This window comes from Protopterus annectens, chromosome 1.part0 (genome assembly GCF_019279795.1).
Source record: "Protopterus annectens isolate FY-2018-M chromosome 1.part0, PAN1.0, whole genome shotgun sequence".
Taxonomy (NCBI): Eukaryota; Metazoa; Chordata; order Ceratodontiformes; family Protopteridae; genus Protopterus; species Protopterus annectens.
Window position 1 is genome coordinate 1380055682 of NC_056725.1, and position 23006 is coordinate 1380078687.

General features: G+C 37.7%; 1 protein-coding gene across 1 annotated transcript in view; it reads left to right on the top strand.

Moving 5' to 3' along the window:
* LOC122798239 (peptidase M20 domain-containing protein 2-like) overlaps positions 1 to 23006 on the top strand; it is a 326617-nt gene that overhangs the window by 17478 nt on the left and 286133 nt on the right. Inside the window, exon 2 of the mRNA XM_044067026.1 lies at positions 6595 to 6743. Within this exon, the coding sequence (XP_043922961.1) occupies positions 6595 to 6743 (149 nt within the window). The remainder of the gene's footprint in view (positions 1 to 6594; positions 6744 to 23006) is intronic.

A 23006-nucleotide genomic window follows, 5' to 3' on the forward strand; every position in this document is an offset into this window, starting at 1 on the left:
TGTTATGTATGTATGTTTGCTATGTAGTCAGTTGCATGCAGTTTGATGCACAATATTTCTAGGAAGCACTCTGAATTAAAACTGCATGAGTGTGAAAAAATGACCCACCGTGTCTGTGATTTTTTTTTTTACGGAATGTTCTGGCATTCATATGGTTTACTTTTCACCTGATCCTTCCTCCCTTGCCATACTTACATGCCTCCGAAATGTAACTCAGCATAGTCCATGCAAACTCCAGAACTACAAACAATAAAACTGATTGCCTGGTACAGTGTACCCTTATATTCTTGCAATGACAGGAACCTGTTTAAAAGAAGAGGCTTACTTATTCCCATCTCTCCCTAAAACATATCCCTCCTTTAGGAATGATCACCCAGGGTGCAAAATAGGGGTGCCGGCTTAATCTTAAGCAAAAAAAAAAAAAAATTCAAATTTCCCTCACTACTTCCTCATCAGTTTTTCTGACTCAGAACTAGACTGGTTATTTTTTCATCTTATCCTAGAAAATTACTTAAATCTCTTTACTGCATCAGTGTACCAGCATCCACTATCCTCCCATACCAGTTTTAGCACGATTACTAAGCTGTTTTTCTGTGGTCTGTAAAATATAATTTTATGCTACTTGGATACCAGAGTATAAACTGATTAGGTAAACACAATAGCATAACTAACATATCCTTCACCTTCACCATTCATCCTAGCACTTACTAAGGAAATTATTTACTGTTATATACTTCTTTCACTAGCATGCCCTCCTGATATCATTCCCTGTATATTCTCCTTAAGTTTGTAGGATATAATTAACCAATCCTTTCCTCCTGTACCTGTGAAAAAAATATTTCACCAGTCTTTATCAATTGTTCAGGCTTTCCTTTATATGAGTACTGTTCCTTCATGTCAAGATATATGCTTATCAATTGGCCTTTCTTATACAAGCTCTCAGATCCAGATGAGCTTTTGTCATTTTTCAACAATACCCTTCTAGCATATTGAAGTAAAACCTACCCTGTTAAAGAAAGTGATGTTTATAAAAACAACTGTTCATGGTTCAGTTCAGACATCAAACAAGATATAAATGCTAAACTCTTACATATATAAAACTCTCACATATATAGAATTTTGCAAACATTAATGAATACAATAATAAATACCAGACTCTAAAAGAGGTCACCAGTAATGCTGTTATACTGGCAAATACACCTGTTGTAGAGCACACCTAGATAAGTTGACCCATAATCAAAATGGTTGTATCAGAAATTAAAACATCCTAGGGATTCTGCCAATCTTGCCCCCATTCTTTGTCCGCAACTCCCAATCACAGTACTGACACCCTAATATATTGCTTCATTTCCTCTTATCCAGTCTCATCTCCCCATCCTCTCACTACCATTGTTACATCTTATTCCAAAACCCTTCCTAGACTAAACTGATTTCATCCAAGAATTCCACGTTCAATAGAATCAGCCCACACCACCATCTACAATGTAATTTCTGAAAGCTGCACCAATAACTCACCCTTTAAACATACAGTACACCCTCAGTTTTTGAATGCAGCAAACTATATATATGTGTGTGTGTGTGTGTGTGTGTGTGTGTGTGTGTGTGTGTGTGTGTGTGTGTGTGTGTGTGTATATATACAGACTTCTTACATTTACCCTTAATCTCTCTTTATGCATCTGAGTAGCACACAAATGGACCTCAGCAGTGATAGTACCTATGAGAGCACCAGTCTTGCAATGTCAGATCATTTTACACCAATTATTAACCAAAAGAAAGTAACCAAGATATATGAGAAGATTATATACATATGAAAATTCTTATGTGTATTAAAAATATGGAATATTTAATAAGTGCCAGTGTGGCTTCTGACTTAGTTGGAACATTTTAGCCACTGACTATATTTACAGTAATATGTAAAAAGGTGTATTCTCTGGGGTCATCTTTATGGACCCAAACGATTATTTCATCTAGTAAACTATTCCCTCCTCCTATTCCACCTCTCAAACATTGATTTTTTTTCTAATGAAACTTACTTGGTTCTCAAATTACTCTCTAACAGATCAATTGTAGATCAGCTTAGAAACTCGTTATGACCTTATTTTTACCAAGGGGCCCATCAGGGCTATGTCCCTCTGTTTTCCTTTTACTTTTCAATAATCAATCTCCACTTTCAACTGATTTAAATAAACTGAGATTTATACTATGAGTTGGCAGCCTGTTACAACTGAAGGAAATAAATAGTTTCTGTGAACTTAATAAAATAAAATTTACAAAGATTTCTCTGTGATTCAGCAAGCACATTTAATTGTAAATTCAGGAAAAATACAGGTCTACTAGTTTCATAAGTTTAATAAAAAAAACTGAGTTCAGGCTTTAAAGGCCAACACTGAGCACAGACTTTAATAAAATTATTTTAAATACTTTAGTGCCCAAACAGGAAACCAGTTGGTCTTTAAATGTACACAGTGTTTTAAACTGCCTTATATTTAATATAGGTTTGTTCTGGTGAATAAGCATTGCTTGACTTGTAAATCTGAGCTTCTTATAAGTTGTAACAGAAGCTAAAGAAAAGAACATATTGCCATTTCGCACAGTTCTATCACTGTGGTGTAAATACAGTCTTGTAGAAACTCTCAGAGGGAGATTATGAAATACTTGATATGGCAAATATAGTCTGACCCCTTATAGTCTCAACAACTTCGACCAAATAATGCAATCCATACCAATACATAGTGGTATAACCCTTTTACAAACTTTCTATGAACATGTTCCACTTTAACTCACGTTTTATGTAAGCACAATATGGTACATTATATTTTAAAATCGCTCTAATGTATAACATACACAAACAAGTAAGAACAAGTGATTTCCTTGTGGACATTGTTTTGAAACTTATCTCCATCACCTGGAATAACTTATTCCTTGTTTTATAATCTGTCTCATTGAAAATCAATTTATTATGTATGAAGATGCCTAGCTCTTACCTAACCTTGACTTCTATAATAATGTTCTTAAGCAAAATAATATTGCTCACCTTTGCAGGCCTGGCACACCACTTTATAAATAAATATGCTTAGTTTCAAACTCTGCTTATTTGAGCACTTGTTAGTAGTGTTCAGCTGATTGTTAATAGAGTACATACTTACATTTGATGTAATTACAAATCCATATGTTGATACCCAGTGTGATGAATTTACTGGTGGGGTGGAAGAAGCATTGAAAGATGTAGAGTCCAACACAGAGCCTTTAGACATATCTTTAGTAATTAGAACTCACTTAGATGTATTACCTAAAAGTAGAATCCTTTGATGCCTATTAGATAGCCACTGACCCATTTTTCAATATAAGGTTTAGCTTTTCTGGTTTGCAAAAGTTTGATAATACAACCAATCTGTTGGTAACCAGTTCAGGATGATTAGCAGAAATCAAAGTAGGAGTGTTGTAACTATGAGTAGGAACATGAACTGCATGGATAAAATTATTGTTGGTAAGTAACTCAAAACATTCAGACTCACAGAATGATCTGCTAGACAAGTTTGTCCAGTTCATCAAAAGCCTTATAAGGTTAAGGTGAATAATAATCACAGAGACTAAGATCTAAAGCTTCAAAGGCAGGCTTATAAAAAAGTCAGATAGATTAGTAAAGATATATTTCCCCTCAATAAATACATGCTGATAAAGATCAGATTCCCTTCTATTCATATTGTCTTGTGTATCAGTGCAATCAAACACCTTTCAAAGCATTTACGACTGATGTAAGGCTAATGGGATGAGACTTTTGTATGATATCAGTACATTCACTTTTATCTTTAGTACTATGCTGGTGACTTTCCAGTCAGATAGCACTTTTCCTTGGTTGTAATGCAGAGAGGGAAGGAGCTGCTGAAAAGCTCTTACTATTCTATATGAGATGCCATAACAGGTTATCTTGTCTCATACTACTAGTCTTCCTGATCTTTGAGAAACACGTCGTGACTGAGTCTTCAGTAATGACAGGACAGTATGCCTTAGTAATGCTGAAATGCCAATTTGTTGCAATAGTAGTACAGTGGATAACCAGGCTAGTGAAGCAGTCATTGCAAATACAACAGGATCAATAGCAATGGAGCTCTTAATAACTAGAGGGTCAACACAAGAATAACTCTTGATCTGATGATCAACACAGATGTAAAAATGTTTCTTTTTGGCTTGTTCTTCATCCTATCAAGATTTAAAATGAAATACAACATTTTTCAAATACCTTGATGCATGATTGAAGTTGTTCTTATTGCGGATAGTCTGTGTCTTTTGTAAATTCTATACTTATGCCTTTTTGTTTACGAGTTGTTTCAGTTTATTCTTCTACCAGGGTGGCCTAGTAACAGATTTGTTTTTTCATACATTTCATTGTCTGTTGCACTTGAAGTAGCTGATTACATATATTTACTAGATGTTAGCATTCCTGTAGCTACCTCAAGACCCTAACTCTGTTCAGTTTATGGAACAATTGTTGTTCTTTATTACCATGTAATTCAGATTACTGTAAGAGGTTCATTGGTGAATACTATGTTAACTGCCCTTAAGGGCCATTTTAAGCCTAACCAATAACCCTAGATTAGAATCAAATCCTGTACCTTGTGCTTATGAGTTAAACACCCTAAACATTATGCCAAACCCTCCCCATGCAAATTGTTTATGGCTAAATCCTAAGAATAGAAATTGTAAATTTAATAACAATATGGTCAGAATTGCCTAAAGGGTCAAGAGTTTATTGTTAACAGACTCTCTGATTATCAGAAATCAGATTAAGAGTGTTATAACTATGAGTAGGAAAACTTGCTGGCTGGATAAAAATTATTTGTTGAAAGTAACTCCAAAAATTCAGCTTCACTGAATGATCTGCTAATCAAATTTGTCCAGTTCATGTTGGGATAATTAAAATAACCATATATTATAGCTATGGTATTATCAAATAGTCCAGCTAGACTTTACAAAAATCCAACATGCTTTTCCAGCATTGAGACTGGGCCTCCTATAACATTCTGTAGTACTAGTGAAAGGGACATTAGAAAATCGAGTTCAGTGGCCAATGTTTTATGGAGAGTAATCTACCTTGAATATATTTATAAATTTAAATTGCTAGATCACTGTCATAAGTGCTCACTGTAAGTGTCCAGTTAAAGGCATTCAAATTTAGTCAAGTCTAACAAAAAGACCTGACCAGAATGCCATCATTCTCTGATAATAACAATTGCACATGAGTTCAAATGTGCAAGAGTTTTAAGTTATATTGTTTTCATATCTAAACTTTGTGTGTTGGCAAACTACACCTTTATAAGACATACTGACATTTGACCCAAGAGAGTATCCTTGCTTTTGTTAAGCCTAAAAGAGGTTTAACAACAGTAACTAATTTGTTTGACCCCAGTTTTCCTTATTTGTGACTTAGCTGGAACATGCCAGAGATATCTTTTTCCATCTATATTTCAGACCAGTGGGTTAATAACATCATTCCTATTGACTTTTACAAATACCTTCTTCTTACTAGTTCAGGTTCTTAAGCACCACAAACTGTCCCATAAATTGTCTGCTTTACTTACCCCTGAATTTTGTAAATGTAATATGAAAAATGCCATAATTCTCAATACTCAGTATGCTTCTCAGTACTCAGTATGCTCCTCAACTGTTCCATTATGCAGCTAAAATATAAATAAATAATAACAGGAATATGTTGCTCAATGTACTAGGTAAACTTCGTGGGTTCACATTACTGTCAGATATTTGCACCCCTCCTTATGATGTAACTCTGTTAATAAAAGCACTCACAATTACTGAAAGAGCTGCTGTCCTTTTATCAACAACATTATTTAAACTTTTATATAACCCCCACCCCTTGCCAATAAGCTCACAATAAACTCTTACACTCTCAGTTTATATTTACAAAGATCTTAGGACTGAAGTAATTGCATAATAAAGAGACACCATTCATACTATTTACTACTGAAAGATCTTCACAAAATTAGCACTCTTATGAAACCCCATTCCTCCGTATAACAGAAACCTTACTGATGTCACCTGTCTCTAATGCACATTGTTAGAACATCTGTTTAATGTGACACCATACAATTGTTTTACATGTCACGTAACTTAAAATGTTCTTATAGTCTTCTCCATTACTTATTACTAATTTCTCCTTTTGGAGCAAACTGAAGTTATGGAACTCAGCTTTATATTTTCTAAACATTCAGTCACTACTGTTATTTTTGCTACAAACCCCCCCCCCCAAAAAAAAAAAACTTTCAAGTAATAGAAGAGACTAGTCAGCTTGTGATGAGTGTTATTTGTTTTTCTAATGACTGAAATGTTTTGTTTTTTCTAGTTAGAGTCGTCACCTTATGCCACTCCTCAATCACATCATCAGAATTATTTGTAGTTAATCATTTTTGTTACACTTTTGTGCCGCTAACATTAAATATGACGGCTTAACTTTTAACCTGATGCATGTGCCTCATGAATCTATATGTTAACAATGGATTGCTATGAGGTAAAGTGTACTCTGATTGATTTTTCAGATAAATCAGTATGTTTTCTTTAACTCTGTGACATATCTTTCAGATTACAGTTTTGGGAACACCAGCAGAAGAAGGTGCAGGTGGTAAAATTGATCTTCTTCAGTCTGGTGCCTTTGAAGATCTTGATGTTGTATTTATGGCCCATCCTGCACATGGAGATATATCCTATCTTCCACTACTTGCTGCACAAGGGTAAGTAAAGAAAGCTATTAAAATGAAGAAAAAACATTTTCTAGTCCAGCAGCATATCTCAATTAATACCAGAATACAAAATGAGAAAGGGTCTGAATGGAGAGATGATAAAATCAGCAATAAAAGAGAGTAGTATTACTGGAACTGAATTCATCCTCATGTTTTGGTGAGTAACTTCATGAGGTGGACCCTGTGTCATGCTGCCAGCCCAGCTATCTGAAATTTTGTAAATAATTCTATGTCATTTGTGAATATTGATATGATTTATACAGAACTGTATGTTACGTACTGAGCTTCAAGAATGTAACCACTACATACCCTGTGGAACATAGAAGATTCACTTGCAAAACCTAAGAATAGTTGAGGTTAAGTTACTTTATAGCTGGGCCATAAACAAGAGATGTTATCTCTCAGTTTCAATGCAGAAGCAGACACAATGTCTAGAGCTAAAATATTTTGTATTGCCTTGAAAGAAAAGTAATTGCTAAGTTTAAAATTTAAAGTGTTTTATTGTTTTATGACTTTTAAGATCTGCAAATATCTGAGAGATATGTATTTTTAACACAGATATGTTAAATTCTATTAGTTTCTGTTTTAGCCTGGGAACTGAAGTTAGGTGACAAAAAGTGATGTCATCCAGGCTATCCCAGCAGTAAAATGTGATATTGTTTTAAGAAATCTCTTAGAGAAAGACTGTACATTTTGTATTTTGTCTTGGACCTAGCAAGAACATCCACTCATTATCATCATCTGCACTAGCCTGTCTGTAAGTAAGATTTAGGGAATAGTATCTCTCTTAGATATAGATAGGACTATAGCAAGGATTAGTTTAGATGTTTTCTGTATTTATTTGAGACTGTCCTGCAATGTTGTTTTAAAATATTTTCTTTGATTTTGAACTCTGAAGTTACTGTGTTGAGTTACTGAGTATTGTTTTGTTTTTTTATCTTTGTGGCTGATGTTTGTGAGATATATTTAAGCTCTGAGAGTACTTGCATATATATTTGGTAACATTGTACAGGCCACTCCTAACAGCCTGGCACTTGGTCAAAACTACCATATGGATTATTAGTAACATTACACAATAGGATTGGACACCCTTTGTTAAGGGCCTACAGTAGTTGATAAGAGTGGTTGGTGGCAGTGATAACTACCTTATAGTCTGGGCAGAAAGGGGCATAGCTAGTAAACCTGTGACAGCCTTTCCCAGGTGTGTGTGTGTGTTTTTGTGTGCGTGTGTGTTGTGTGTGTGTGTGTGTGTGTGTGTGTGTGTGTGTGTGTGTGTGTGTGTGTGTCAGCTACTTGGGCAGGGACATGAAGCACTGGTTGGACAGAGAGGGTACTGGAGGTTTTGGCTTGACCACTCAGCTGAGATCTCAACTCTATAGCTGTGCCAGTGGGAGTCTGATTGGGGATATGGAGAAAGAGGGAGAAACCAACCCTAGACTGACTGTGATCTCTGTGTGCTCTTAAGGGAAATTGTACTTTACTGTGTGTGTACTTATCATCCTTCCCATGTGTATGTCTCCTAGCTGTTGCCAGTGGTGAAGATTGAGGCTTCTTGATTACTAGGCCAGTGCAGGGGCATCACATATTAATTGGTTGGCAGTGGTGGGATATCCATATCACATATTAATTGGTTGACAGTGGTGGGATAGCCAGATCACATATTAATTGGCATGTAATGGTGTGGATATTGAATTCCTGTAGCCTGTCTACAGTGGTCACTGAAGGTGTTTGTACTCTCAGTTAGCCACGCAGTGAACATTCAGTTTCATATCACAACGTTTTTTTTTGGTAGCTTAGTTAGACAGGGAGAGCAGGAAAGCATGTCAGCAGTGGAGTATGGCAAACTGACAAGGAGTCAGTTGGCTGAAATGTGCCAGGCTAAACCAACCTGACTAAAACAGACATGATTGCAGCTTTAGTCAAAGATGTATCACAGAATAGCAACCAGGAGGCAATCAGACTGGCCTTGGGAATGTACAACTCACAGAAAATGGGCAGTTCACCCTTTCCACAGAGGACTTAAAAATCCATCTGGAGTTAGAGACTTGAGCTGGAGGCCAAGCATTTGGAAACAGAAGTAGCAGAGAGACTGAGACGTCTAGAGGCTGAGGAAAATGTGAAACTGAGACATTTGGAGGCTGAGGAAAATGAGAAACTGCAACATCTGCAGGCTGAGGAGAATGAGAGGCAGAGGCAACATGAAAATGAGATGCTGACTCTTCACCAAAGTCATGGAGGTAATGGGGAAGGGAGTAACTGAACCCTAGAAGCAACAAAGGTCAGTACATTTCTTCCACAGTGTACAGAGGGGAGATAATTTTGATAGCTTCATTCATATGTTTGAAAGGGTATGTAAACAGTATAATGTTGACCAAGGGCTCTGGGTATGGTTCCTGACCCCCGTACTCCATGGTAAAGCTGTAATTGCTATTTTTAAATTGTCTGATACCAATTGCTTAAATTATAATACAGTCAAAATGTGTTTGTTAGAATGCTTTAAATTAGTACCTGAAGATTACAGAAAAAATGTAGTGAGCATAGACGCAAGGCAGATGAAAGTGTGTTTGAATATACTGCTGAACTAGGCACTTATTTTCATATATGTGTGAATGGATGTCAGGCCACCACTTTTGAAGGGCTAGCAGACCTTCTGGTGATGGAACAAGCCCTTAGCACTTTGTCTGAAGACATGAGAATCTGGCTAGCTGATAGACAATGCAGTACTGCGGATGAGTTAGGGAAGAAGGGAAGCCTATACCTAGCAAGCAGGGCATCACTGCACAGGAAAGGGATGCCCAGTGCTGCCCATTGGTCTAAGGGAACCCATGGTGGGCAGCCCAGACTGCCCCAGCAGAGTCCACCAGTAGCAGGGGAAGTCAGTAGTCCAGGCACATGTCCAGGACCAAGGGTTAAATGTTTTGAATGCAACCAGTGGGGCCGTGTAGCATATAGATGTCCACAGAGGCAAGGTGGGGAACAAAGGGTGGAAGAGCCAGTAAGTGAGAATGACAAAATGCCAGCAGTAAGTTGACTCGAGGCACCAAGGGTACCAAACTACCACGAGAGGTTATACCCTATCTTAGTGGATGGGAAAGAGGACACTTCTAAGAGAGACACAGCCTCTGATCTAACTATTGTGAAGCCTGCAGTGGTTACAGAGGAGCACTACTTGCTTGGGCAGTCTACTCCAGTAAGAGCTTTAGGAGGGACCCCATTCCTAATATCTTTGGCTAGGGTTCACCTTGACTGGGAGGGTGGAAAAGGAAGCCAACATGTAGGTGTGTTGGAGGATATCCCTGCAGATGTCCTGATAGGGAATGATTCTGATAATGTAGTACTGTGTGTGTCTGCAGTTACACACAGTCAGGCTTGGAGACAGGCATGTGGGTCTGGTAGGCTGGGGAGACCCAGACAGACTGTATGTTTGCAGTAGGACTAGTGAGGTGGTTACTTCAGGGGGGGGAGCTACCCTGTAGCAGTGAGACTGAAAGTGAGCCACAGCTGCTTGTGGGTACTGATGTTTCCTTGGGCAGAGTGTCTGCAAGGGTAGAGGTGTGTAAAGTACTCTGGCTGACACTGAGGCACTGCTGTCAGAGAATACCACACCTCCTGTGGAAGGGGAGCTGGGTAGGGTTACAAAGAGAAAGTTGAGACAAGCTCAGCTCTCAGACCCTACATTACAAGGTCTGAGGGAGGTAGCTAGTGAGCCACCTGAGTCTCAAGGGAAGGGGGAATCTGTATACTGGGACAAAGGGTTACTGTATAGAGAGTGGACCCATGAGGGAGGGCTAGAGGGTGAGCAAATACAGCAGTTGGTAGTGCCCACAGCCTACCATATGGCACTTCTAGCCATATACCATGATATTCCCTTTGCAGGTCATATGGGCATAAAATGTACAAAGAGATGTATCATGCAGAACTTTTATTGGCTTTGGATTTCTAGAGATGTAACAGGGTACTGCAGGACCTGTGAGCAGTGCCACAAGATAGGCAAGGCAGGAGACAAGATGAAAGCTCCTTTGATGCCTTTGCCCGTGATTGAGGAGCCAGAGGGTAGCTATGGCCATTGTTGGGCCTCTGAGTACCCCAAGTTCCACAGGGAAAAAGTACATCCTAGTGGTAGTTGATTGTGCTACCAGATATCCTGAGACAGTGGCTCTGTCCTCCATTGAGGCAGAAAAGGCGGCAAAAGCTTTGTTAGAGATTTTCAGCGGGGTATGTTTAAAAGAAATACTGACTGACAGAGGTGCCAATTTCATGTCAGACCTGCTGGCTTCTCTGTGGAAGTACTATGGGGTGAAACACGTAAAGACCACCCCCTATCATCTGCAGACTAATGGTCTTGTTGAGAGGTTAAGCTCAACACCCAAGTCCATGCTACGGGCATTTGCAGACAGTTTAAGAGGGAGTGGGACAAATATTTGCCCCATCTGTTGTTTGCTTACAGAGAGGTTCCCCAGGAATCCACAGGTTTTTCACTCTTTGAGTTGCTGTATGGGCATAGGGTGAGGGGACCACTAGATTTGATTTGAGATGAGTGGGACGGTGAGTGTGAATTCCACAAGGAGTCTGTTGTGGCATATGTCCTAAACCTCAGGACAAGGCTAAGGAAACTCATGGGAACCCAGGGGAACCTGACAGAAGCCCAGCAGCAGAAAAAGGTCTGGTATGACAGGAATGCTTGAGCTAGGTAGTATGCTATGAGGCAGCAGGTAATGGTTCTCATTCCTGTTAGACATGACAGCCTGCAGGCAGCTTGGGAGGGACCCTACAAAGTGGTAAGGAAGGTCAGGGATGTTAACTACATGGTAGAACTTCTAGGCAGGAGGCAGGGGCACAAATTGTACTATGTTAACATGATGAAACCTTACCATGATACGGAGGCCCCTGTGCTGAGTATTTGCAATGGATGGCAGGAGGAGTCTGAGGGGGATGTGGTGACTGATCTCCTCAGAGAGGCAAGGGCTGACACCTCAGTGGAAGAGGTAGCAATGTTCAAGCAGCTATCCCCTATCCAGGTTTGAGAAATCCAAGCAGTGTTACAGGAGTTTGGAGGCATGTTCACTGGGAAACTATGGTGCACCCACGTGGTGCAGTACCATGTGGATACAGGGCCCTCAAAGACCTACTAAGCAGGCCCCTTATAGGGTTCCTGAGAGAGTTAAACAGACTCTGAGGGAGGAGATACAGAAAATGTTGGAACTAGGGGTAATTTAGGAGTCCAGCAGTCCCTGGGACTCCTCAGTGGTGCTGGTACCAAATAAGGATGGCAGAACCAGGTTCTGTGTTGACATACAGGAAATTAAATAGTCACACAGAATCAGATGCTTACCCCATGCCTAGGACAAATTAAGCACTAGAGCAGCTGGGTGGGTCTAAGTATCTTAGCACATTTGGTCTTAGGTTACTGGCAGGTGCCCTTGAGTCCCAGTGCTAAAGATAGGTCAGTATTTGTGACTCCTTTTGGCTTTTATGAGTTCACAAAAATGCTCTTTGGTATGAAAAATGCCCCAGCAACTTTCCAGAGGCTGGTAGACCGTATCCTAGCAGGAGCAGGAGATTTTGCCCTTGCTTACCTAGATAATATTGCCATCTACAAGCATTCCTGGCAAGAGCACCTTCAGCATGTCAGGGAGGTGGTGGGCAGACTACAGAGGGCAGGGTTGACTATTAAGCCCAACAAATGTCAGGTGGGTATGGCAGAGGTCTCCTACCTGGGACATAGAGTGGGGAGTGGTAAGATCAGGCCAGAACCTGCCAAAGTGGAGGCCATTCAGGCATGGACTGCCCCTGTTACCAAAAATCAGGTGAGGGCATTCTTATGGACAGTGGGGCACTACAGAAAGTTTTTCCCCAATTATAGTACCATAGCTGCTCCCCTCACAGACCTGACAAGGAAGAACAAGACAGATAAGGTAGTGTGGACCCCAGCATGTGAGCAGGCATTCTGGAAGCTTAAAGGAGCTTTGGGAGGACCCTCCTGTGTTAGCCAGTCCAGATTACAGCAACAAATTTGTTGTGCAGGTGGATGCTTCAAACCATGGAGTGGGGGTGTACTTAGCCAGGTTTCCTCAGTGGGAAAAGAGCACCCAGTGGTATATATCAGTCATAGGTTCCAACCCTGGAAGGAATGCTATGCAGCTATAGAAAAAAAAATGCCTAGCTGTAGTGTGGGCACTACAGAAACCTCAGCCTTATCTGTATGGAAAGAAATTCAGTGTAGTTACAGACCACAATCCCTTAACATGACTACATTGAGACAGCCAGCAAAATGCTAAGTTACTAAGGTGGAGCCTAGGGTTACAAGGATATGATGTGACAGTGCAGCACCACAGTGGGGATAGCAATGCCAACGCAGATGTGCTGTCAAGACAGGGAATGGGGTAAGGTATTCCCAGATAGGCTCAACCCTCTCAAGCAATGTTTCTCAAGGGTCACGTGTGAAACTAGCTTGAGTTTTTTTTTTTTTGGGGGGGGGATGTCATGCTTCCAGCCCTGCTATCTGGAATTTTGTAAATAATTCTATGTCATTTGTGAATATTGATATGATGTATACAGAACTGTATGTTATGTACTGAGTTTCAAGAATGTAACAACAGCATACCCTGCTGGAACATGGAAGATTAACTTGCAAAACGTATGACTAGTTGAGGTTAAGTTACTTTATAGCTGGGCCATAAACAAGAGATGTTATCTCTCAGTTTCAATGCAGAAGCAGACACAATATCTAGAGCTAGAAGTTTTTGGATTGTCTTGAAAGAAAAGTAATTATGAGGTTTAAAATGTAAAGTATTTTATTGTTTTATGACTTCCAAGATCTGCAAACATCTGAGGGATATGTATTTTTAACACAGAGATGTTACATTCTATTAGTTTCTGTTTTTAGCCTGGGAACTGAAGTCAGGTGACAAAGCGTGATGTCATCCAGGCTAAACTAGCAGTAAAATGTGATATTGATTGAAGAACTCTCTCAAAGAGAGAGACTGTGCATTTTGTATTTTGTCTTGGACCTAGCAAGAACATCCACTCATGATCATCATCTGCACTTGCCTGTCTGTAAGTAAGAGTGAGGGCATGGTATCTCTCTCTCACACACACACACACACACACACACACACACACATATATATATATATATATATATATATATATATAGTAAAGATTAGTTTAGATGACTGTCCTGCAATATTGTTTTAAAATAATTCCTGTGATTTTGAACTCTGAAGTTACTGTGTTGAGATATTGAGTACTGTCTTATTCTTTTATTATTTGTTATTAAATACATTTAAAGCTATCTTTGTGGCTGATAGTTGTGAGACATATTTTAACTGTTAGAGTACTTGCATATGTATTTGGTGACACTGTACAGGCCACTCCTAATAGCCTGTCACTTGGTCAAAACTACCATTTGGATTATTAGTAACATTACACAGTAGGATTGGACACCCTTTGTTAAGGGCCTAGAGTAGCTGTTAAGAGTGGATGGTGACAGTGATAACTACCTTATAGTTGAAGTAGCAAACAAACACCAACTGTACCACATCTAGGAAGTTTACTATAAAACAGGTATGCGCTTTCAGGGATGTGCTCCTTCATCAGACAACTCACAAAAACAATTCATTCCTTATATAGTAGAAGCACCTCCTATTAATTTAGTCTTAAAGATATATAATTGCCCCCTCTCAATCTCTCCGGCAGGACTTGTAGAACAATGAACTTAAAATTATGGTCTGCAAGTATATTCACAGTGGTAGAAGCTTCGTACACCCATTTAAGGTTTTCAGTTTTAACAGCAGTCAATATGCTGATTGTACAACATCTAATGTAGTGTATCCTGCCTATTGCACAGTATGTTTTAGTTTCTACATAGGTCAAACTAACAGGCAGTTGAAAGAGAGAATATTGGAACACTACAGGGACATCAAGAATTATAAAGAGAGTAGTGCTATAGCCATGCATAATAAGAATGAGGGATCAGACCATAATTTTAAGTTCCTTGTTCTACAAGTCCTGCCTGAGAGATTGAGAGGGGGGCAATTTGTCGAATGACATGGAGGTTGCAGAACAAAAATAGATTATGTTGTTTAACGCAGATAAACCTCCAGGTCTTAACAATATGGTGTCCTTGAAACTGTTCTTAAAAGCTCGTCCACTTAAACATTGACTGTTAGGATTTTAGAACTTTATTGCATTTATGTTCTGTCATTATGACATACTAAGTTGTTTATGTATTTCTTATGTATATACATTTTTATATACATACATTTTTATCTACATATGTACATGTCTATATTTTTTATATATATTTTTATATATATTTTCTAGATATTTATATACATCATTTTTTTCTTTTTTTATATATTTTTATACACACAGGCGTACATATTTATACTTACATAGATACTGTTATATTTCAACATACTTTTTCATACACATACATGTTATATTTTACATGGTGTTAGTGTACTATATATATTTATATTTATGTTGCATGTTATAGTTTATGTTTTTAAAAAATGTTTTGTATAGTAGGACATAGTTTTAGCAATTTTAATATAGGTTCATGGGTTGGTGCTGGGCTGGGTGCTCTTGTGGGCCATTTTGAGCCTGGCCAGTTTCCCCATGTGAGGGTCGAACCCTGCATGTTGTGTCTATAAGGTAAACACCGTAACCATTTATGCCATTGTTAACCATGACTCATATACATAATATGTGTTCTAATACTTATGAATTTTTTGAACTAGATATATGCATATTCAAGATATACTGGAGTGGACCAGATTAAAGCATTTGTATTTAACATTGTATCTTTAAGACTTTATTGATAGCAGGTGCTTCTACTATACAAGGAATGAATTGTTTTTGTGAGTTGTCTGATGAAGGGGCACATCCCTGAAAGTGCTTACCTGTTTTATAATAAACTTCCTAGCTGTGGTACAGTTGGTGTTTGTTTGCTACTTCAACTATATTTATTTTACACCAGCTGTTTTATTAGTTGGTAGAGAATTTCTGTGTTTCGTATTAATAACTACCTTATAGTCTGGGCAGAAGGGGGCATAGCTAGTAAAACATTGTCAGCCTTGACCAGGTATATGTGTGTGTGTGTGTGTGTGTGTGTGTGTGTGTGTGTGTGTGTGTGTGTGTGTGTGTGTGCGCGTCTGTCAGCCACTTGGGCAGGGGCATGAAGCACTGGTTGGACAGAGAGGGTGCTAGATGTTTTGGCTTGACCACTTAGCTGAGATCTCAACCCTATAGCTGTGCCAGTGGGGAGTCTGATTGGGGATCTGGAGAAAGAGGGTGAAACAAGTCTCAGACTGACTGTGATCTATGTGTGCTCTTAAGGGAAATTGTACTTTCATGTGTGTGTACTTTTCATCCTCCCAATGTGTATGTCCCCTAGCTGTTTGCCAGTGGTGGGGATTGAGGTCCTTGATTACTGGGCCAGTGCAGCGGCATCACACCCTGTTTTTACAAAACCTCACCTAGATGACACTGATATATAGAATGTACTTTATATAGCATATATAATGGACAGAAGCAGGTAAAAATAAAAAAGACAGCTGGGTGCACAAATCCCAATATAAAAAAATGCCCAATCCTGGTAGGTGCACTAGTGCTAGGTCTGGAATACATGACAGTGGAGCATTCTTACAATGGGGTTAGGCCAGGCTGAGGGGGAGGGTGACCCCCACATCATAGAAGAAGTAGAAGTGCACAAAAAACACAAAAACTGATAGGCCAAAAAAGAACCATAAAGATGGCAGAGTGGACTACTGAGGATAAGAAAGAAATTATGTATTGTTAATATTATGCAAGAAACCCAGAATTTCCAGATAGAAGATATACAAAAAGATTAAGAGAGAAATTAGAAGAAAAGAAGGTATTTGCACAAGAAAAACTGTCAAAAGCTTCAAATGCAAATATGTGTTCATTAATACAACAGATTCATTAAAAACATTATATAGACCAAGAAACCTTGGGCTGTTTGGAAAAATAAGTGAGTGGAGAAAGGGGAAATATAAAAAACAAAAGCTAAAGATTTTTGGAAGGTATAAAAAAGAAACAGGACATGGAAAGCAAAGAGATATCTGATATGGTACAATATTTTATGTAAAGGAGAAAGGCAAACTAATCAGTACAAAAAAGCAGCTCAAAAGATACTTGAAGAGAAATGCAGGCAAAGGCACCCAGATATAGACAATTTCACAATACAAAACATAACATCAGAAAGGGTGATGTAGAACAGAAGATTAGTAAAGTAGAAGTTAAACAAACAGAGGCTAAAGTTATGGAATACCTGCAAAGTGAAGGATTTAGTATAGAACATCTAACACAGGTTATGTCACAGCATGATGGAAACATGAGTCCCCAAAGTAAGGAGAAACAAGAGGAACAGGAGACATGTGAAGAAGAAATATGGACATGGGAAAGAAATAGAGATTTCATATGAAGCAATAGTTATGCAAAGAAGAAAGCAAAACTAATCAATACAAAAAAGCAGTGACAAAGTTATTTGAAGATAAATAGATGGAAAGGCATCTGGATACGGAAATTTTTACAACACAAAAAAATAAGAAAACAAAGGAGGAAAGTAGAAAAGAGAATTAGTAATGGAGAAGCTAAAGAAATGTAAACTGAAGTTAGGGATTACCTGCAAAGTGAAGGATTTTGTGTAGAAAATTTAACTCCGGTAACAACACAGCATGATAGAACAACGAGTCAGCAAAGTAAGACAAAACCAGTGGAGTGGAAAGCATTTACTCAGTTACAATATGAAGATACTTTGGATCCTTCAGTAGGATACCAGTACTAGTTCAGCTGGAGTTCCACAGCAAGGGAAGGACAGGAAACGGTGACAACTTTGATGTTGACAGTGTTATGGAGCTGAAGAAACTATGTCACAGGAAGATTTTCTGGAACTTTCTGAAGAATGCCCACAGGAAATGGAGAACAAAGAATGTACCCTTAGTTTAGAAGAAAATGATCTAAGAGTTGCTTGGTTTAATTGAGATTGATAGACACATCAAGATTATTGAAAGAAATAGATTACAGAAAGTCAAAAAGACCCATAACGTTCGACGTTTGATAAAACAAATGAACACACTTCAGAGAACTTTATGTGATATAATAGAAGTAAATAGGACATATTAATATGCAGCTAAATTAATAACAGATAAATTCTTACCACAAAAACACAGGATAGTAAGGGAAAGGAAGGGTAGAAATCAAATACCATCAGGGAAGTATCGAATAGAGAAAACTATAAAGCAATTAAGACAAGGAGTGTTGCTGTTAGAGGAGTAAAAAACAGGGAACAGATCAATAAAAATACTTAGATAGACGTGATAAAAGCAATGTGCATTATTAGAACAGACCAGGATCTATCATACACTATTGCAAATAATAATCTAAATATATCAGCACAGGCAGAAAAACTTAAAAGAGATGGCAGATAAATATAAAGGAAAAGTACAAAATAAGCAATTCATTGATATCCTAAAAAAGTTTTATACAGAACTGAGAAACAAGGCAAAAAGAATAGAAACACCACCAAAAGAAGAAGAATTAGACACATTTTGGAGAAATATCTATGAAGATCCTGTGGAACATTACAAAGGCGCTGAATGGTGAGAAGAAGCAAAAGAAACAGTACAAAGTTCAAATGCACAAAATATTAAATGGGATGAATTAACAGATAGAGAAATTGAAACAAAATTAAGTAAAGCTTCCAAATGTAAAATCCCAGGCTCAGATGTAGTACCTGACTTGTGTCTCAAGGTATTAACATCTTTACACAAAGATTTAGCCCTGAGTAAGAATTATTTATATGCAGATCCTGGACAGACACCAATCTGGTTAACAACTGGAAACATTTTACTCCTCCTTAAGAGTGAACCTGCACGATATCCTAAAAAATGTAGGCCAATAACTTGCCTTTCGACAATGTATAACCTATACAGTGGAATAGATGACAACAGAGTTTATAGTCATTTAGAAGAAAATACAATCATGACAATAGAACAAAAGGATAACAAAAGAAAGTCATAGGGAACAAAGGATTATTTGTTGTTAAAAAAGTCGTAATGGAGAATTGTAAAAAAGGGAAGAATTAAGTATGGCATGGATAGACTATAAAAAAGCATTTGACAGCATCCCACATTCATGGATAAAGGAGTGTTTACAAATGTATAAGATGCACTCCACATTGATTGATTACATTAGTGACTGTAGACAGTGGCAACTACTTTGTAGCTAAGCCACAGTACAGGGCAAAGTATTATCCCAGGGTTAAAAATTCAAAGGGAGATATTCCAAAGTGACTCTTTGTCACTGCTGCTCTTTTGTCTTGCCCTTAACCCATGAAGCTGTCTACTTAACTGAATAGCTTGCAAAGGAAACTAACAAAAAATAACATAAAAAGCACGATCCAAAAACTTCAAAAGACCCGCCTTTATTTAATAACAAAAATATTGAGAGCTTTCACCCCTCGAACTAGAGGCTTTATCAGAATATAAATATACAGTACACCAACACCATTTAAATACCCCACCTCACATCCAGGTAGGATATTCACCGGCCAATCACAAATCAGCTAATTAGTGACAATGAATAAAAAGTTTCAGTAGGAACTTCCATTACATCACTACCTATACAAAGTAATGTATTACTAGCAGTCCCAAATGTATAAAAACGTCACCAGTATATAATATAAAATTATTAAACAATTCATATTTACTGAAATAAATATTAAAAGAATTTATATGTATGTATATTCAAATATTTATAAATACCACTATTTCAAAAAAATATATATTTAAAACAACTTCAATTTGTAAAGACATGAAAACATGACAGACTTTTACAATGAATTATACCAAAGGTTTTTTCATACAGTTGTTATTATTCAAACATAATCTATAATTTATTGGCTCACTCATAAAGCATAGGGGTAATGGAAATGGCATCTTTTAATCCCGAGGGAAACATTGCAGCTAGCCTAAATTGCCACTCTGTCTCTTTCTTTCTGAGTATATTTTTCCAGTCACCCCCCCCCCCCCGGATTAAACTTGACACCCTCCAATATACTAAAAAGAAACTTAGTAAAACCTATACAGAGCTGAGAGTGCTTATACAAAGCACTGTTCTGTTTTTTTTTTAATTTTTCATATCATTTAGGTGTTCATAAATCCTATTTCTAAGGGGACGCTCAGTTTTTCTGACATGGAAATTGCCACATATCACGCATACGTCCAAATAAACAATTTTACTAGTTGCACAATTACCCTTCCTGAATGTCACCTTGCTCCCCAATTTATTTTCCAAAGCAATGCTAGTTTTTTTTATTAATGTAACCATACTGGCTACAATTTCCACAAGATTTGGTACCATTACCGGAATCTCCTGCCAAAACTGGCTTAATCTCCAATAACTTTTTAAAATTAGCACCTGTTTTATTAATAAACTGTGATCCTGCACCTACCTTTTTATAAATGTCAGGGTTGACTCTTCTTTGTAAAACCTTCTTTATTTTTTTCTGTCAGATGGTTATACTGTAATACACAAGCTCTTTCATACTTGGTTTTAGTCCTTGACACAATTATAGGTTTTGCATTCACATGCATTTTCTGAAGGAAATTAACTGTGAATCTCAAATGTCTGTCACTGTCTAGTGAGTTCAATCCTTTATGATTCCCCACCACCAAAAAAAAAAAAAATATGAGGAGCAGACCAGAAATAAGAGGCAAAATATCTGGACATTCTGTGAAAATCTGGACAGTTGAGAGCTGTGCAGTGACTGTGTACCAAACCACCAGACAACCTGAGGGAAAACTAAAAGATCTACTAAAAGGGCTGAGATTTGCTTTGTTACTTAAATTGGGAATGGGATGGTTGTGATAGTGCTGTTGGGCTGCTGACTGCTGCTGGGAGCTATAACTTTAGATTTTTTGTTCCTGCCTGATCGTCTGATGTTGAGGGCTTGTGGACTTAGGTTGGAACTGCAGCTGCTTTGTCCCCCTAATTGGTCCGAGGTGCATGATTGAATGTGTACACTGTACTGCTCAGACAGAAGTAGGACTTTCTGTAAAACATAGTGTCAGCATTTGGTTATTTATTTATTTTTTATTTATTTATTGACCAGTCCCTGATTTTGACTTCAATTTTATCTTTCTCCATTTTAATCCTTCCTGAAACTGGTGACTTGGAGAAAAGATTGTGAACTACACTTGTGACAAATTAGAATGATAAACTTCTGTTATTTCAGAAAATGTATATTAAGTCATATTCTCTTATTCTGTCAGTCTCGGTGTAATAGTAGAAATATTTTGTGTTCCTTAGTAATTCTGCATTTGTCCTTGATTCTGCTCAGATTTGTCCAGGCTCCATGGAAATGGTGCGGTTTTGTGCAGTGCAAAAACAGGGTGTTTTACATTTTCATTGTTTGTCACACATTGCTAGGGTCTGTGTTCCACATTGAGATCTATGCCCAAAAGATACTGGATCATTTGGACAGGAAAACAAAAAAAAAATGCTTCACACTTATCAAATGATTCATAAAAACTGGATTATTTGGACAGAAAAACAAGAAAAATGCTTCACTCTTATCAAATGATTTATAAAAATCAGTGTATACCAAGATTATATATTCCTCATTCTGAAGGAAGTATAGGCCTCCTCAAAATTGATTACATGTATAGATCTGCAGTTACAGGACTGCATATATATCTGCTGACCTTACAAGATTCAAACATAGTGAAAGTTTTAAAACATGAGGAGAACAAGTCTAAGATGACTTCTCTGCTTTGTTTAGCAGAAACACTGGTGTCAAGCAAGAATGGAATCAAAGCAGAAGTAGCCAAAAATCAGGCAGCAACTGAATGTGCCAAAAAAAAAAAAACTAAAGAAAGAAAATAAGGTGAAAGATCATATGAGAAGGCAAGAAATGTGGAGAAGGCATAAATATAGTGACAAGTATAGAAAACTCCTGGAACAACCTCATGCCAGTTAGGCTGTGACACAAGAATGGTTAAGGAGAGGTGAATTTAAACCAAAAGATGAAAGTTTAATATTGGCAGCCCAGGCTGGTGGACTACATACGTGTTGGTATACAAAGTCCATTGAACATGTTGGAGAAACAACAACTGCAGGGTTTGTAGAACAAAACTGGAAACAGTCGTATATCTTGTTGCTGGGTGTGATTCGCCAATGGTTGAAGGCCTGTATACTGAAAGGCATAATAATGTGGTAAGATTGTTGCATTGGAGATTGTGCAAAGATTACAATATTGAAGTAGCTGAGAAGCATTTGAAACATGACCCACAAAGCATTATAGAAAATGATGAAGTTTATATTACATAGGCTCACCCATTACCAACAGTTCAAAAAATAGATGGGAGAAAACCAGGTATAGCAGGTCTATAAAAGAAGACAAAAGTAGCACTGATCATTGAAATTGCTATACCCAGTGACAACAGTGTCTTATATACAGACAGACACAAAGTCATAAAATACCAGGATTTGCAGGCAGAAATGAGGGTATTGTGGAAGAAGGATACCCAGACAGTTCCAATAGTAGAAGGAGCAATGGGTATCATAAAAAAAAAAAAAAGGATTGTGCAGTTGTGCTTAGTTATGCTACCAACAGGTATAACGCCATATAAATTGCAGAAGAGTCAGTTCTGGGCACATCACTGGTGCTGTGAAGAGCACATTTGGCTAACATCAAAGATTGAAGCAATACTAATTCCATTTGTCTTAGGAATGTGGTCCATTTATGTCATGTTATTAGAAACCAAAAAGACTTGGATAAATTAAACCAAGAGAAAGGATTTATTTTTTCTTGTTAGAAACTGTCTGAAAATAAATGCAAGACTATTCCATTTACTTTTTGCTTTAGTTTTCTTCCATTGCGGTCTTTTATTTTCAGTTTCTCATTGCTAAATCAACAAAGATTTAAGCTTAGCTAGAAAATTTTAATATTACCAAACATTTCTTTATGCGTAAAGAAGTAAAAGAGCCTATCTTCAGTGTGGTAAAGCTAGCATTGTAGCAATAACAGAGTGCTGGATACTGTATCATTATAATTTCTGCAAGTATAATAAGTTGTGAAAAGAAGTCATTCAGTCTCGTATGGCATATTCAAGCATGAAAAACTGAATGTTTCTTTTGTAGCCAGCACACGTATAATAACAGATGGTTATTTCTATTCCATGGTGCAGTCTTGTAGTAAGTGACACATGAGAATGAAATTTTTCC